The sequence below is a fragment of the Lepus europaeus genome, chromosome 22, assembly GCF_033115175.1.
Source record: "Lepus europaeus isolate LE1 chromosome 22, mLepTim1.pri, whole genome shotgun sequence".
Lineage (NCBI taxonomy): Eukaryota > Metazoa > Chordata > Mammalia > Lagomorpha > Leporidae > Lepus > Lepus europaeus.
In genome coordinates this window covers 812687-828374 of record NC_084848.1, presented here as the reverse complement: position 1 = coordinate 828374, position 15688 = coordinate 812687, and the positions used below count along the sequence as shown (strand labels likewise).

Here is a 15688-nt window from a genome sequence, read left to right as displayed (position 1 = left end):
GAGTGACCAGCAGGGTCACAGGACATCAGAGGGTGTTGGGGGGCGTCAGAGAGGTCAGAGGGGGTCAGGAGGGGTCGGGGGGCATCTGGGCAGCTGAGAAGGCTCTGAGACACCTTGACCGCACTCCACTGCCCCACGTGGATTTGCTTGCTGTGGGCTCTAGGAGATGTGTGAGGACAGGCCCCTCGCCACGGCCAAGGGCCCCCTCTGTCCCCTCCAGCTGTGACCCAGGGCCTCACAGGGACAGCGGGTCCGGGACGAGCAGGCTGAGGATCACCCTGGCCTGATTTATGGTCAACTCGGGAGACAGTGACGAACTCTGACCTGGAACAAAAGCCCCCAGCAGCCTTCCCTGGGGACACAGCGCTTGCTTTATTGCACACCAAGGGACCTGCCACAGCGTCTGGAGCCTCTAGGGACATGAGTGGCACCGTCGGACACTGGTCTGCAATGGACACATGCATAGGGCACCTGACTGGTGGACACAGGGGGCGGACACTGCTGGCTCATCCCGCCCACGGCGCTGTGGCTGGCAGGGGGCCCCGCGCAGTGTCTGAAGCTCCCCGCAGGACGGTCAGCCGAGGCCCAGAGCCACCCTCCCCGTGCCGCCCAGCCCCCCTCGGGGGCACAGCAGTTTGAGCGCGGCCTTGGTGGTTGAAGCCCCGTCCTGTGGGGCTTGGCTGTGAGGAGCTGGGCACGTGCTGGCCCAGCCTGGAGGGGACGGGGAGGGGGCAGGGCTCTCTCAGGCCTCTCCCTTCTCCGGCCCTCGCTGGGTAGGGGGCGCGGGTTCCCGGCCAGCATTCTTGGTGAGCTCCTTCTGGCCAGCGCCGGCAGCCTCGGCTGCATCAGCTCCTTCCTTCTCTTCCGGGGAGAGACTTTCTCTGGCGTCAAAAAAGGCGACGGTTTCGTCTTGGCTCGTGGGCTCGGAGGGGCCCGCCCCGCCTTCCACGCCGGGGCCGCTCTTGGCCGGTGGGGCGGAGAACCCCAGTTTGGGAAACCGGAACCAGCTGGCCTTCTCCTGCCTCCCCAGCAGGTGCGCGGCTGGCCCGGCCTCAGGCTGCGTCTGAACGGGAGCCGGTCTCGGGCTGAGGTCTTTGGAGGCGGCGCTCGCCTCGCCGGCAGAAGAGGAAAAGCCGATGTGTGGAAGCCAAAACCACAGGCCCGATTTCTGACCTCCAGGCCTCTGCGGTGCAGCACCGGTGCCGGCCGCCGCTCGGCCCTCCTCGGCGGGAAACTCGAGAACTTGGGCGGGCTCCTCATCCTCGGCCGGCTCCAGCGGGTGGCCGCCGGGCTCCTCATCCTCGGCCGGCTCCAGCGGGTGGCCGCCGGGCTCCTCATCCTCGGCCGGCCCCAGCGGGTGGCCGCCGGGCGGCACCACCTCAGAGGGTTCTGCGGAGTCGGGCGGGGCGGCCCCGGAGTCTCCCGCGGGGGGCTCCTCGGAGCCTCCGGGCACCGTGCACGCGGCCCGCGAGCGGGGCTCTGGGATTTTCACCTTTAACAAGGAGAACCCGTAGGAAGGTGTCTGAACCCGGGACGTGGGGATCTCTGATTCACGCACAATCTGAGTGGAAATGGCCTCGGTTTCCACCGGGTCAGCAGGCGCTGGGGATGCCCCACGGCGGAGGACGATGTCCTGGCTCTCAGCTGGAACCCTCTGGAAGTGCACCCTGACCTGAGAAATTGGGGGCGGTCCCGAGGAGGGGTCAAGGCACACAGGCTGCTCCCCGAAAACCTCAGTGGCTGCGGGCAGGATGCTGGCCGCCCAGAGCCCTGGGCGCCCCTCAGAGAGAGCCTCGCCCGCCCCAGCCACGGAGCCCCGCACCTGCCGCACCGCGGGGATGAACACGTCGGCCTCCGAGCCAGGGGCAGGGAATGAGAACCTCGGGCCCTTCAATTTAGGGAACTGGACGGTCAGCACGGAATCTTCCCAGAGCTGATCGGTGCTCACCATGGAGACCTGGGCCGGCACGTCCGTCCTCGATGCCGTCAGTCTAACGGGGCCCTGGGGCGGGGACGGCCAGCTCTCCACCAGGGCCTCTGCCTGTCTCCCCGACGGTCTCGTGCCCAGCCCCTGGAGGGGCAGGGAGCCTTCGGCAGGCTGGGTGCTGATCTCGGACAGCGTCACACCTGTGCTATGAGGTGGGCACTGCCAGACACCCACGGAGGACACGCCCTCGGATGCTTTGGCTGCCTCGGCCCTGGTGTCCGGGGGCTGCAGGGCTGCGCCTGCCTGCACTTCAGGCCTGGAGAGGGGGCTCCCCTCCTCACCAGGTGCCTCCTGCTCTCCGGCCTCGCCTCTGTCCTTGGACCGGGTGTGCCTGGAGCCCGGCACGTGGAGCTTGGGCATTTTGAACCAGCTTTCCTGTGCACTGACTGGCGTGGCTCCCGCGGGGGCGTCCTCCCCAGGGAGGCCTGCATCTGGTTTCCCACAGGGTGGCTGGGGCAGGTCCTCCCCTGGGGGGGCTGTCCCATCCTCAGTGGGCCCTCCAATGCCACTTCCAGCAGTGGCAGTGTGTGCGGGCAGACGCAGCCTGGCTTCAGCCTGGCTCACCTCCGCCGTGGCCTTGGAGGACCTGCGGTCCAGTCTGACAAAGCCCAAACTGGGAAAGCGGGCCTGGGGCAGACGGCGGCTCACAGCTCCTTCCCCCGAGGGGCCGGACTTCGCGCCGGAGCTGCTGGCCCTTTCTGCGGCGCCAACGCCACCCTTGGCTGCAGGGCTCAGAAGGGCCACGCCGGCCTGCCCCGCAGAAGCCTTGGCTGTGGAAAGCCCACGCCTGCTCTTCTCGCCTTGCACCTCTGGGGGCCGATGCTCGTGCGTGTCCACGTGGGAACCCGGACCCTTGGGCTGAGCGTCCGTGTGTTCTGCGTCCGAGTCCTCCCAGCTGCCCTCAGGGTCCCCTGTGGGCCCCCGATCTTGCCCCAGAGCCCGGCTCTGCGACGGAAGCGTCCACCCGGGAGCTCTGAAGGGGCTCCCTTTGCCTTCCTGGTCAGAGGCCTCGGATGGGGCTCCCTTGGGGGCCTTTGTGGCTGTCTCCAGGGAGGCAGAGACACCCGAGGACCGCAGCTCAGAGCCCGGCAGAGAAGACGGCCCACCCTTCTCAGCCACGTCGCCCATGGCCCCCGTGGGGTCCCCAGCAGGCAAGGCTGGGGCATGTACCTCTGCACGCAGTTCCACCTCGGGGACTGTGGCTTTGGGGGTTGAAAACCCAAACTTCGGTTTATGGAATTTAGGAAAAGTCACCCGACCGTGCGCTGCAGGCAGCAGGCCAGCAGTTTGGGATGTGGGGACGCATCCTGGGCACTGGGGGGCAGCAGAACTTCCCAGGCTGGGAAAGGGGGCACTGACCTGTGACCCGAAAGCGACATCTTGAGGAGGTGGGGGGGCCAGGGTGGCTGGGGGGAGTGTCACCTGGTATTCTGTGAGTCTGACGTGCTCACGGGAAGTGGAGACGTGGCCACCAGTGACATCGACACTGGCTAAAGGAGCACTGGGCAGTGCCAGCTGGGGTACCTGCCCAGGAGCCTGGGCAGTGTGGACAACGGAGGAGGTGGCCAAGGCACTCGGTGGGACAGGAGGGAAGGGACCGTGGCCAGGGCCCGGGAGGCGCTCGGAGCTCCCCCCGGGAGCGGAGGCGCTGTCCTGGGCAGCGCTCCCCAGCGCCTGGGTCTCAGCCTGCACCGAAACGCGGGCCTCGGGGAGGGCGGCAGAGCCCTGGAAATCCCCGGCGCCGGCCCCAGGGCTCCCCGCGGCGGAGGGCGCCTCATCTATGTATTCCAGGCTTCCTTCCAGAGAGGACGAGGAGACAGGTCCACGGCTGGAGGACGGCGGAGGAGGGGACAGGCGGCCCAGGGCCAGGTCTGTCTCCACCTTGACCCCAGGAGCCTGGATGCCCACGTCCGCAGTGGGCAGGGACGCCTCCAGATCAGGGGTGCTCACCTCCTCCTTGGCACCTTTCATGTCCACTTCCAGGCCCATGATGGCCACCTGGGGGCCCTTGAGGTCCACTCTGGGCACCTTGATGCTGGGCATCTGTGCCCCAGGCAGGGGTCCCCTCAGACCAGAGGCTTGTGGTTGTTCAGACCTCTCTGCCCCAGGGAGCTGCCCCTCTGGGGGCTCCACACACAGCTGGCCAGGCTGGACAGCAGAAGGCAGGCGTCTGCTGAGCTCAGTGGACCTGAGGTCCCCGCAGTGAGGGGGCAGGGCCACGGCTGCCTCCACCGTGGTTGTGGGCACGTCCACCGAGGCCTCCACAGTCTCCCTAGGCGTGGATGCCCCAAAGGAGGGCATCCTGAACTTGGGCATCCTGAACTTCGAGTCTTTCACTGTCACTTCCTTGTCTCCCAACGATGTACCCTTGACACCAGGAGCCCGGATGCCCAGGTCTGTGCATGGCAGCGATACTTCCATTGCGGGAGCACTCACCTCACCCTTGGCACACTCAGCCACCTCACTGGGGCTCCTGATGTCCACCTGGGAACCCGTGAGCTCCACCTTGGGCGCCTTGATGCTGGGCACCTTGGGCAGGTGTTCCTTCAGGCCAGCCTCCGAGGCCTGTGGTGGGGGCAGCTCTGTCTCGGGCTGTGGGCCCTCTGGGAGCATCACACTCATTTGGCCAGGCTGGACCTCCGGGTCAGAGGAAGGGAGCTGGATGCTGAGGTCAGTGGTCCTCAGGTCCCCCTGGAAAGAGAGGAGATTAAGGTCGGCCTCCACCATTAGCACGGTCTTGTCCAACGATGCTTCTACAGTCTTCCCAGGAGTGGATGTCCCAAACGAGGGCATTTTGAACTTAGGCATTTTGAACTTGCTGTCCTTGATGGTCACGTCCTTGTGTCCCAGGGAACGGTCCATCTCCAGCTGGGCACCAGGAGCCTGCATGTCCACGTCCACACTGGGCAGCGACACTCCCAGATCTGGGGCTCCCACTTCTCCCATGGATCCCTTCACTCCCACCTTGGGAGCCTTGATGTCCACCTGGGGGCCCTGGAGCTCCACCTTGGGCATCCTGATGCTGGGCACCTTGGGCAGGTGTCCCCTCGGGCCAGCGGCAGAGGCCTGTGGTACACTCAGCTCCATGTCCGGCAGCTGAGCCTCCGGGAGCCTCGCGTCCCCCTGGGCAGGCTGGACTCCCAGGTCAGAAGAGGGGACCCCAATGCTGAGGTCAGTGGTCTCCAGTTCCCCATGGAAAGAGGCGAGGGTCACGTCTCCCTCCACCTTTGGTGCAGCCACATCCACCGAGGCCTCCACAGTCTTCCCGGGTGTGGGTGTCCTAAAGGAGGGCATCTTGAGCTTGGGCAACTTGAATTTTCCGTCTTTGATGGTCACGTCCTTGTCTCCCAAGGAGAGGTCCATCTCTAGCGGGGCACCAGGAGCCTGCATGTCCACGTCCACACTGGGCAGCGACACTCCCAGATCTGGGGCTCCCACTTCTCCCATGGATCCCTTCACTCCCACCTTGGGAGCCTCGATGTCCACCTGGGGGCCCTGGAGCTCCACCTTGGGCATCCTGATGCTGGGCACCTTGGGCAGGTGTCCCCTCAGGCCAGCTGCAGAGGCCTGTGGTACACTCAGCTCCATGTCCGGCAGCTGAGCCTCCGGGAGCCTCACGTCCCCCTGGGCAGGCTGGACTCCCAGGTCAGAGGGAAGCTGGAGGCTGAGGTCAGCGGTCTTCAGGTCTCCCTGGAAAGGGGTGAGGGCCACGTCTGCCTCGACCTTTGCTGTGGTCATGTCCACTGAGGCCTCTTTGATCTTGCCGGAGGTGGGCACCCCAAAGGAGGGCATCTTTACCCTGGGCAGTCTGAACTTGCTGTCTCTGGCAGCCACAGCCTTCTCTCCAAGGTCCAGATCAGCCTCCATCGTGACGTCAGGAGCCTGCATGTCCACGTCCACACTGGGCAGCGACACTCCCAGATCTGGGGCTCCCACTTCTCCCATGGATCCCTTCACGTCCACTTTGGGAGCCCTGACGTCCACCTTGGGGCCCTTGAGCCCCACCTTGGGCATCCTGATGCTGGGCACGGGCACCTTGGGCAAGTGTCCCCTCGGGCCAGCGGCAGAGGCCTGTGGCGTAGGCAGCTCTGCCTCAGGCTTCTGGACTTCTGGGACTTTCCCATCCAGCTGGACAGGCTGGACTTCCCAATCAGCAGAAGGGAGCTGCACGCTGAGGTCAGTGGTCTTGACATCCCCTTGGAAAGCGGGGAGCGTCAGGTCGGCCTCCACCTTAGGTGTGGTCACGTCCAGTGGGGCCTCTGTGGTCTTGCTGGTGGTGGATGTCCCAAAGGAGGGCATTCTGAACCGGGGCAGTCTGAACTTGCTGTCTTTGGCAGCCACGTCCTCGTGTCTCACAGCCATATCCACCTCGAGACTGGCACCCGGAGCCTGGACATCTGTGTCCACACTGGGCACTGACACCTCCAGGTCTGGGGTGCTCACTTTCCCTTTGCTTACTTTGCCATCCACTCTGGGAGCCCTGATGTCCACCTGGGGGCCCTGGAGCTCCACCTTGGGCATCCTGATGCTGGGCACCTTGGGCAGGTGTCCCCTCGGGCCAGCGGCAGAGGCCTGTGGTACACTCAGCTCCATGTCCGGCAGCTGAGCCTCCGGGAGCCTCGCGTCCCCCTGGGCAGGCTGGACTCCCAGGTCAGAAGAGGGGACCCCAATGCTGAGGTCAGTGGTCTCCAGTTCCCCATGGAAAGAGGCGAGGGTCACGTCTCCCTCCACCTTTGGTGCAGCCACATCCACCGAGGCCTCCACAGTCTTCCCGGGTGTGGGTGTCCCAAAGGAGGGCATCTTGAGCTTGGGCAACTTGAATTTTCCGTCTTTGATGGTCACGTCCTTGTCTCCCAAGGAGAGGTCCATCTCTAGCGGGGCACCAGGAGCCTGCATGTCCACGTCCACACTGGGCAGCGACACTCCCAGATCTGGGGCTCCCACTTCTCCCATGGATCCCTTCACTTCCACCTTGGGAGCCTCGATGTCCACCTGGGGGCCCTGGAGCTCCACCTTGGGCATCCTGATGCTGGGCACCTTGGGCAGGTGTCCCCTCAGGCCAGCTGCAGAGGCCTGTGGTGCACTCAGCTCCATGTCCGGCAGCTGAGCCTCCGGGAGCCTCATGTCCCCCTGGGCAGGCTGGACTCCCAGGTCAGAGGGAAGCTGGAGGCTGAGGTCAGCGGTCTTCAGGTCTCCCTGGAAAGGGGTGAGGGCCACGTCTGCCTCGACCTTTGCTGTGGTCATGTCCACTGAGGCCTCTTTGATCTTGCCGGAGGTGGGCACCCCAAAGGAGGGCATCTTTACCCTGGGCAGTCTGAACTTGCTGTCTCTGGCAGCCACAGCCTTCTCTCCAAGGTCCAGATCAGCCTCCATCGTGACGTCAGGAGCCTGCATGTCCACGTCCACACTGGGCAGCGACACCTCCAGATCTGGGGTGCCCACATCTCCCATGGATCCCTTCACTCCCACCTTGGGAGCCCTGACGTCCACCTTGGGGCCCTTGAGCCCCACCTTGGGCATCCTGATGCTGGGCACCTTGGGCAGGTGTCCCCTCGGGCCAGCGGCAGAGGCCTGTGGTACACTCAGCTCCATGTCCGGCAGCTGAGCCTCCGGGAGCCTCGCGTCCCCCTGGGCAGGCTGGACTCCCAGGTCAGAAGAGGGGACCCCAATGCTGAGGTCAGTGGTCTCCAGTTCCCCATGGAAAGAGGCGAGGGTCACGTCTCCCTCCACCTTTGGTGCAGCCACATCCACCGAGGCCTCCACAGTCTTCCCGGGTGTGGGTGTCCCAAAGGAGGGCATCTTGAGCTTGGGCAACTTGAATTTTCCGTCTTTGATGGTCACGTCCTTGTCTCCCAAGGAGAGGTCCATCTCTAGCGGGGCACCAGGAGCCTGCATGTCCACGTCCACACTGGGCAGCGACACTCCCAGATCTGGGGCTCCCACTTCTCCCATGGATCCCTTCACTCCCACCTTGGGAGCCTCGATGTCCACCTGGGGGCCCTGGAGCTCCACCTTGGGCATCCTGATGCTGGGCACCTTGGGCAGGTGTCCCCTCAGGCCAGCTGCAGAGGCCTGTGGTGCACTCAGCTCCATGTCCGGCAGCTGAGCCTCCGGGAGCCTCACGTCCCCCTGGGCAGGCTGGACTCCCAGGTCAGAGGGAAGCTGGAGGCTGAGGTCAGCGGTCTTCAGGTCTCCCTGGAAAGGGGTGAGGGCCACGTCTGCCTCGACCTTTGCTGTGGTCATGTCCACTGAGGCCTCTTTGATCTTGCCGGAGGTGGGCACCCCAAAGGAGGGCATCTTTACCCTGGGCAGTCTGAACTTGCTGTCTCTGGCAGCCACAGCCTTCTCTCCAAGGTCCAGATCAGCCTCCATCGTGACGTCAGGAGCCTGCATGTCCACGTCCACACTGGGCAGCGACACTCCCAGATCTGGGGCTCCCACTTCTCCCATGGATCCCTTCACGTCCACTTTGGGAGCCCTGACGTCCACCTTGGGGCCCTTGAGCCCCACCTTGGGCATCCTGATGCTGGGCACGGGCACCTTGGGCAAGTGTCCCCTCGGGCCAGCGGCAGAGGCCTGTGGCGTAGGCAGCTCTGCCTCAGGCTTCTGGACTTCTGGGACTTTCCCATCCAGCTGGACAGGCTGGACTTCCCAATCAGCAGAAGGGAGCTGCACGCTGAGGTCAGTGGTCTTGACATCCCCTTGGAAAGCGGGGAGCGTCAGGTCGGCCTCCACCTTAGGTGTGGTCACGTCCAGTGGGGCCTCTGTGGTCTTGCTGGTGGTGGATGTCCCAAAGGAGGGCATTCTGAACCGGGGCAGTCTGAACTTGCTGTCTTTGGCAGCCACGTCCTCGTGTCTCACAGCCATATCCACCTCGAGACTGGCACCCGGAGCCTGGACATCTGTGTCCACACTGGGCACTGACACCTCCAGGTCTGGGGTGCTCACTTTCCCTTTGCTTACTTTGCCATCCACTCTGGGAGCCCTGATGTCCACCTGGGGGCCCTGGAGCTCCACCTTGGGCATCCTGATGCTGGGCACCTTGGGCAGGTGTCCCCTCAGGCCAGCTGCAGAGGCCTGTGGTGCACTCAGCTCCATGTCCGGCAGCTGAGCCTCCGGGAGCCTCACGTCCCCCTGGGCAGGCTGGACTCCCAGGTCAGAGGGAAGCTGGAGGCTGAGGTCAGCGGTCTTCAGGTCTCCCTGAGAAGAAGGGAGGGTCACGGCTGCCCCCACCGTGGTAGTGGGCGCATCCATCGAGGCCTGCACAGTCTTCCTAGTTGTGGACGCACCAAAGGAGGGCATCTTGAACTTGGGCATCCTGAACTTCGAGTCTTTCATGGTTGCCTCCTTGTCTCCCATGGCCAAGCCAGGCTCCACCTTGGCACCAGGAGCCTGGGTGTCTGCATCTACGCTGGGCAGCGACACCTCCACGACGGTGGTGCTCACTGTCCCCTTGGTGCTTTTCACCTCCATGTTGGGGCCCTTGATGTCCACCTGGGGGCCTCTGAGGCCCACTTTGGGCATTTTGATGCTGGGCGTCTGTACCTTGGGCAGGTGTCCCTTGAGTCTGGTTCCAGCAACCTGGGCTTCTGACACCTCCACCCCAGGCAGCTGGTCCTCTGGGTGGCTCGCGTCCACCTGGACAGACTGAATGTCCAGGTCAGCAGAAGGGAGCTGGGTGCTGAGGTCCCTGCTCTCGAGGTCTCCCTGGAGAGAGGGGAGGGTCATGGCTGCCTCCACCACCGGCATGGTCTTGTCCACTGAGACCTCCACAGTCTTTCTGGGTGTGGACGCCCCAAACGAGGGCATCTTGAACTTGGGCATCTTGAACTTGCTACCTTTGCTGGCCAGGCCCTTGTCTCCCAGGACCAGGTCTGTCTCCAGTTTGCCACCACAAGCCTGAATGTCCACGTCCATGCTTGGCTGTGACACCTCCATGTCCCCCTCTGCACCTCTCACATCCACTTTGGGTCCCTTAATGTCCACCTGGGGGCCCTGGGGCTCCACTTTGGGCATCTTGATGCTGGGCATCTGCACCTGGGGCAGGTGCCCCCTCAGGCCAGCTGCAGAGGCCTGTGGTTCGCGCAGCTCTGCCTCAGGCCTCTGTCTCTCTGGGTGCTTCAAGTCTACCTGGCCCTGCTGGACATCCAAGTCGGCAGAAGGGAGCTGGGTGCTGAGGTGCCTGGTCTCGAGGTGCCCCTGGAACACGGGGAGGGTCACGGCTGCGTCCAGCCTTGGACCCACCAAGGCCTGCCCTGTCATTCCGGGAGCAGACACTCTGAAGGAGGGCACCTGGAGCTCGCCGCCCTGGGGGGCCACGTCCCTGTCTCCCAGGGCCAGGGCCAGGCTCTCAGCGGCGACTCTTCCGTCCGTTCCGGACACCGACCGAGGCTCGTCCTCTATTCTGTGTCTCCTCCCTTCCCTCTCCGGGGTTACTTCTGTCCTGGCTGTCACTCCCGTGACCCCACTCTCTCTCTCTCGCTCTCTCCTTGGAGGGGCTTTTCCCCGCGGGGTGACAGGCCCCTCGCCCTCGGGCGTTCGCACTGTGCCTTTGCCCCCTCCTTGGTCTTCGCCTGGCTCTGCCCATGCGGGGCCTGGTTCCCCCTGGTCCTGTCCTGCAGGGCCTGCTCCAGCCTCTCTGGCCCCCTCCCCACGTGCCCCAGGGCTCGTTCCCCATGCCAGCTGCAGGGAAGAAGCACCTCTGTCTATCTCCAGCTCCTTTTCTTGGCAAAACCCAAATTTGGGCATCTTTAAATGGGGTATTCGGACATGGATTTCTGGTGGGTGGCTCTGGGTGCCCCCTCCCTGAGCTGTGCCCTGCAGGGGCCCCCTGACCATCCCGCTTACCAGGCTCTGCACTGCCTCCCCATCCCCCTCAGCCTGCGTCCTGGCCTCCTGCTGGGTCTCCACCTCCTTCGCCCCGCTTTGTGGTTTGGGTCCCACACCTGGGCCCTCACTCCAAGACCCTTCCCCCTCCGCAAGGCTTGGGAGGCCAGGCTGTGTGGGCCGAGGCGTGCTCAGCACAGGCCTGGCTCCTGGTGCCAGCGTCACCCCCCTCTCCCCTCCATCGCCTGCAGCAGCCCCCGTGTCCCCTCGGCTGTCCTCCCTGGGCCTCGACTGCTCTGGCACCCCTCTGCCTGGCTGCTCCTGCCCCAAGCCCATCCTCAGCCTCAGGTTCAGAAACTTCCTCGTCCTCTGGGGCCCCGGGCCCGCCTTCTGCTGCAGGTGCTCTGCTGGGGCCTGGGCCTCCGTGTCCGTGCTGCTGGGGGACACGTCAGGGGCGTCCCTGCGCTCATAGGCCTCTGAGGAGCTGTGGGACCTCCGGGGCCCCGTTCCCCGCGTGCTCTTCAGCGCCTGGAACTTGGGCCAGGAGCGCCTCTCCTTCTGGGGCCGCCTGCCCCTGCCCTCCCGGGCCTGGGAGATGAGCCGCTCTTGGTCTCCGTCCCCCTCCAGAGTCTTTGTCGGGGTCTCTGGACACCCATCGGCAATGTCTTTATCCTGAAATGGAAAGAGAAGGCACTGGGCGGTGAGGGGCCAGGGCTCGAGCCCCAGACCCAGGGCCTGGGCTGGCCCACGCTGCTCTCCTGGCGTGCAGGGGCCTCACCTGCTTCTCCTCGCCCGCGGCGAGGCGCTGACTGCCGCTGGAGCCCCGCCCCTTGGCGTCTGCAGCAGAGAGTCTCCGTCTGACCTTGAACTGAACCCGGTAGGGCTCTGAGTACTGCAGGATTTTGAGAGCATCTTCATACTTGATGTCGTCAAAGAACACGGTGGCGCTGAGCAGCTGATCCCCTGGGCAATGGAAGAGCAGCCCTGGCCTTAGTCACCCCTCGGGCCCACCCAGCCCCTTCCCACCTGTGACCGGCGTGGCCCTCCCTCCTCCCCCAGGCCCCTCCTGTCCGTGGCACCTGCTTGTAAGTTGAAGAGCTTGGCAGCCGAGGAGTCTTTGAGCACTTGCTTGACAAAGATGCCCTGGTGCCCGCCGCCAGTGACGCTGTAGCCACTGGCTCCTGCCTCCGCCTCCGTCTCCAGGGTCACCTCTGTCGCCTCCTGCACAGAAGCACATCAGTGCCACAGGGAGTGTGCGCCGGTGCCGCTGTGGCCAACTGTCTCCAGAGGGAGGCCCCTGGGCAGCCCTGGGCAGGGGGCACGGCAGCCAGGTGGGCCAAGGGCAGTGCACGCTTGGAAGCCAGCTGTCCCCACCCCAGCCCGCTGAAACCAGGAGTAGCCTGTCCACGGCCATCGGGGACGGCCTCCGTGTGCGTCGCAGCCAAGGCTCCTACCACGCGCGTCACTGCTGGAGCCCTCTGATGTTGGGCATTGCCTAAAACCTCCACTACAACATGGCGCCTGGTGGATGTTCGAGGGGCGTGTCTGCGGCTGCCGCGGTTAAGCTAGGTAAGATCAGACCACCGGCAGGGATAGGTCCGCTTTAGTTCCGGACACGTGGACAGTGCGTGATCCCTATACCTTGCTTAAGGTGCCCCTGTGCGTGGTCCACCCGTGCCTGCGTGACCTTTTCTCTGATTGGCTCCCTGCTGCGCATGTCCTTCGTCAGCCTTCTGAGCCTGCACACGTCCTCAGAGCAGTTCCCGCTTGGACAGAACTCACGGGTGCTTGCCGTGTGTTCATGACCCGTCGCCCTCCCCTCTCCCGTTCGCCTTGTTGGGGAGTGTCTGTGCTGCCCCTGACCAGCAGGGGCCAGCCTCGGACTTGAGACCCCGCCACTCTGACGGGGCCATTGGTGCCAGGCAGCCACAGTGCCCGCAGGCAGACAGGCCTCCTGCGCCCCGCCCCCCACTGCGTGCATGCGGGCCCTGAGGTCTGCACCCCACTGGCCAGCTGTTTGTCTCCTCATGGCCGGGTGGGGGGACGTCTGGCCCAGACCCCTGCCTCCTGCAGGCCCTGGCCCCTCCCCAGGCCTGACAGGGGGAACAGACCCAGGGCTTGTGGCTACGCTGTCACCAGGGCTAGGGCTGCACGGCCCGCGCCCGGGCTCTGGCCCCAGCCCCGCAGCCGAAGCCCCGTCCCCAGCCGCAGCGGCGCCCACCTCGGGACGGCTCATCCTGGAGAGCGTCTGCGAGTCCCCGGAATCCCGCTTCCACCAGGACCTCCGTCTCCCCGAGGCGCCTCGCCTGCCCGGGGCGTCTTCCTGCAGCCCAGAGTAAGGAATGACCCAGCTGCCCCGGCCCAGGGGCAGGGGGGCCCAGGGCGGCGGACACGGGCCAGAAGGCCCCAGTGTGGGTCTCAGAGGGGCTGGAGCGCGCTGGTCCCTGCCACCAGGAGGGCCCTGCCCGCATCCCTCAGCTCCCGTAGGAAATCCAATGGTGGCGAGAGCTTTGCGTGGGGAGAGAGAGAAGGCCTGGAGAAGCCCGACCCTCTGACAAAGTGCCCAGGCTCTCCGACCCCCCCCCCCCCCCGGAGCTCCAGACCTGGCTGCAGGAGCCGCGTCTGGCACAGGTGGTGTGGGGCACACAGGGCACGTGCACACACAAGTGTGTCTCGCACAAGGGGTGTGCACAGGTGTGTGTGCACAGGTGTGTCCCAGCCCCACACACAAGCATGAGGTCCCCCATCATCCCTCAGGTGCTCAGGAGGGCACCCCTGCTTGTGCGGTGGGAAGGGCACTGGGGGACACGAAGGCTCACCGGGCAGGGCCGCGGCCCCGTGGGGGGCAGGCAGCTCGGTGTGGCTCGCAGACACGCGTGTGCCTGGGCCCCCCCAGCGGGGCCCTCCCTCAGCCTGGGGGCGCTGCCAGGCAGGCTTACTTGGAGCCCGAAGCTGGTACCCTCAGTCCTGCATTCGTAGACGGGTGAGGACCCCTGTGGCCGGGGCCGGATGACTTCATCCTCAGGCCCCGCAGTCACCTGGGAGGGGAGAGACTCGCGTCAGCTTCGGTCGCTCCGGCTCTTCCAAGGCCCTGGCTGGGGAGGGCAGGGCAGGGGCCACCCCCGGGTGCCGCTTACCAAGTGCTCCTCTTCCGCTCCCGGCTCCTGGGGCTCCAGCTGTTGGGCAGACACTGCGGAGAGAGTGGCGTCAGCGGAGCTGTCCAAGCGGGCAGCACGCACGCCCACGAGAGGCGGCCGGTCCTGTGCTAGGCTGCCTGCTGCGGGGGAGGGGGACTATGCCAACAGCTTGGGTGCCAGACTTCACAGGTGTAGTCCCAGATGGTCAGTGACAAATGCCCAACGGTAACCGCCCGGGGACAGACTCCCGCCCGCCACAGCGTCACCGAGAGCCACAGCCACGTGGAGAAGCCGGACCAGAGCAGAGCGGCTCCCAGAAGGAGCGTCTGAGCGTGCGCAGGCGTTGGGCTTTAAAAAGAAACTCAGAGCTACAGAGCAAGAGAGACGGAGGGGCCTTCCATCCACGGACTCACGCGCCTGATGGCTGCATGGCCGGGGCTGGGCCAGGCCGGAGCCAGGAGCTCCATCCGGGTCTCCCACGTCCCTGCACCGTCTGCTGCAGCTCTCCCCAGGCCATCAGCAGGGAGCTGGATCAGAAGCGGAGCGGACAGCACCCAGGGGTGCCCGGACGGGCTGCCGGCCCCAGCCACTGGACTGTTCACACGCAAAGCCACCGACGCGGTGCTGGGTCACTCGGGAAACACATGCAAACACGGCCCCAGACCCCGGCTCCATGCACGCCCGCTGGGAGGCAGCGGTGATGGCGCGGGAGCTGCGGGCGAAGCATGGGCCTCCTGGCTTTGGTCTGCCCAGCCCTCGGCACTGCGGGCACCTGGGGAGTGAACCGGCGGTGGGAGATCCCCCACCCCCGCCTTTCAGATGAACAGATCTTCGAAAGAGAACTTGGGGTCGGCAAACGCAAGGCAAACGTGGCCACAGCACGGCCCGGGCCGCGCCTCAGGGGTGGCCGTGGCGCGGATGCATTTCCGCCTCAGGTGAGCCACAGCCCCGGGGGCCGTGAGCGGCACCGCGAGAGGCCAGGCCCTGAGGAGGAACGCAGCCTCCCGCGGGCCGGGCGGCGACCCGGTGAGCCACGGGGCCTGAGGGGAGAGGAGGCCTTGTGCCCACGCGTGGAAGCCACGCCCACGGCGGCGGGGGCGCCTCGGCGGAGCCGTTCCTCTACAGCTCACGCCCTCAGCCAAGGGAATGCAAAGCCAAAGCCAAAGCCCGGAGGAGACGGGGCCAAGCTGCTGGAAGCACGCGGAACCGGAAGGCCGGTCCTGCGGGGACTTGGGCTGGCCGGCCGCAACCCCTGGCTCAGCACGAGGCGCTGGCCTGCGGCTCCCGAAGCCAGGGCGCTGCCCGTTCTGGTCCTGCTCGGAGCAGCACGGACGTGCACCCACAGAAGCCTGAGAAAACCCGGGCCCAGTGTCCCGCAAGGAGCATGGCCGGGCTGCGTGGCCCGAGAGCTCAGGCGCGTCCGGTGGGTGTGGGTCGTAAAGACATCAAAAGGAGGAAACAAGGCCTGCGCCGTGGCTCAACAGGCTAATCCTCCGCCTTGCGGCGCCGGCACACCGGGTTCTAGTCCCGGTTGGGGCGCTGGATTCTATCCCAGTTGCCCCTCTTCCAGACCAGCTCTCTGCTGTGGCCCGGGAAGGCAGTGGAGGATGGCCCAGGTCCTTGGGCCCTGCACCCGCATGGGAGACCAGGAGAAGCACCTGGCTCCTGGCTTCGGATCAGCGAGATGCACTGGCCGCAGCGGCCGTTGGAGGGTGAACCAATGGCAAAAAGGAAGACC

General features: G+C 65.6%; 1 protein-coding gene across 1 annotated transcript; it reads right to left on the bottom strand.

The window, feature by feature from the left end:
• Positions 1-357: 357 nt before the first annotated feature.
• Positions 358-14087, bottom strand: AHNAK2 (AHNAK nucleoprotein 2). The gene is made up of 6 exons (XM_062181867.1): positions 13951-14087; positions 13753-13851; positions 13035-13136; positions 11893-12034; positions 11592-11776; positions 358-11485 (listed from the first exon to the last, which is right to left on the bottom strand). The coding sequence occupies exons 3-6, from the start codon at positions 13047-13049 to the stop codon at positions 743-745; spliced, it is 11085 nt and encodes a 3694-aa protein (XP_062037851.1). The 5' UTR covers positions 13050-13136; positions 13753-13851; positions 13951-14087; the 3' UTR covers positions 358-742.
• Between the last annotated feature and the right edge of the window lie 1601 nt (positions 14088-15688).

Coding starts and splice junctions, on each gene's coding strand:
- AHNAK2 (XM_062181867.1), bottom strand. Junction 11,777..11,892: donor GCTCTTCAACTTACAAGCAG/GTGCCACGGACA, acceptor TCCATTGCCCAG/GGGATCAGCTGCTCAGCGCC. Junction 11,486..11,591: donor CCGCGGGCGAGGAGAAGCAG/GTGAGGCCCCTG, acceptor TTTCCATTTCAG/GATAAAGACATTGCCGATGG.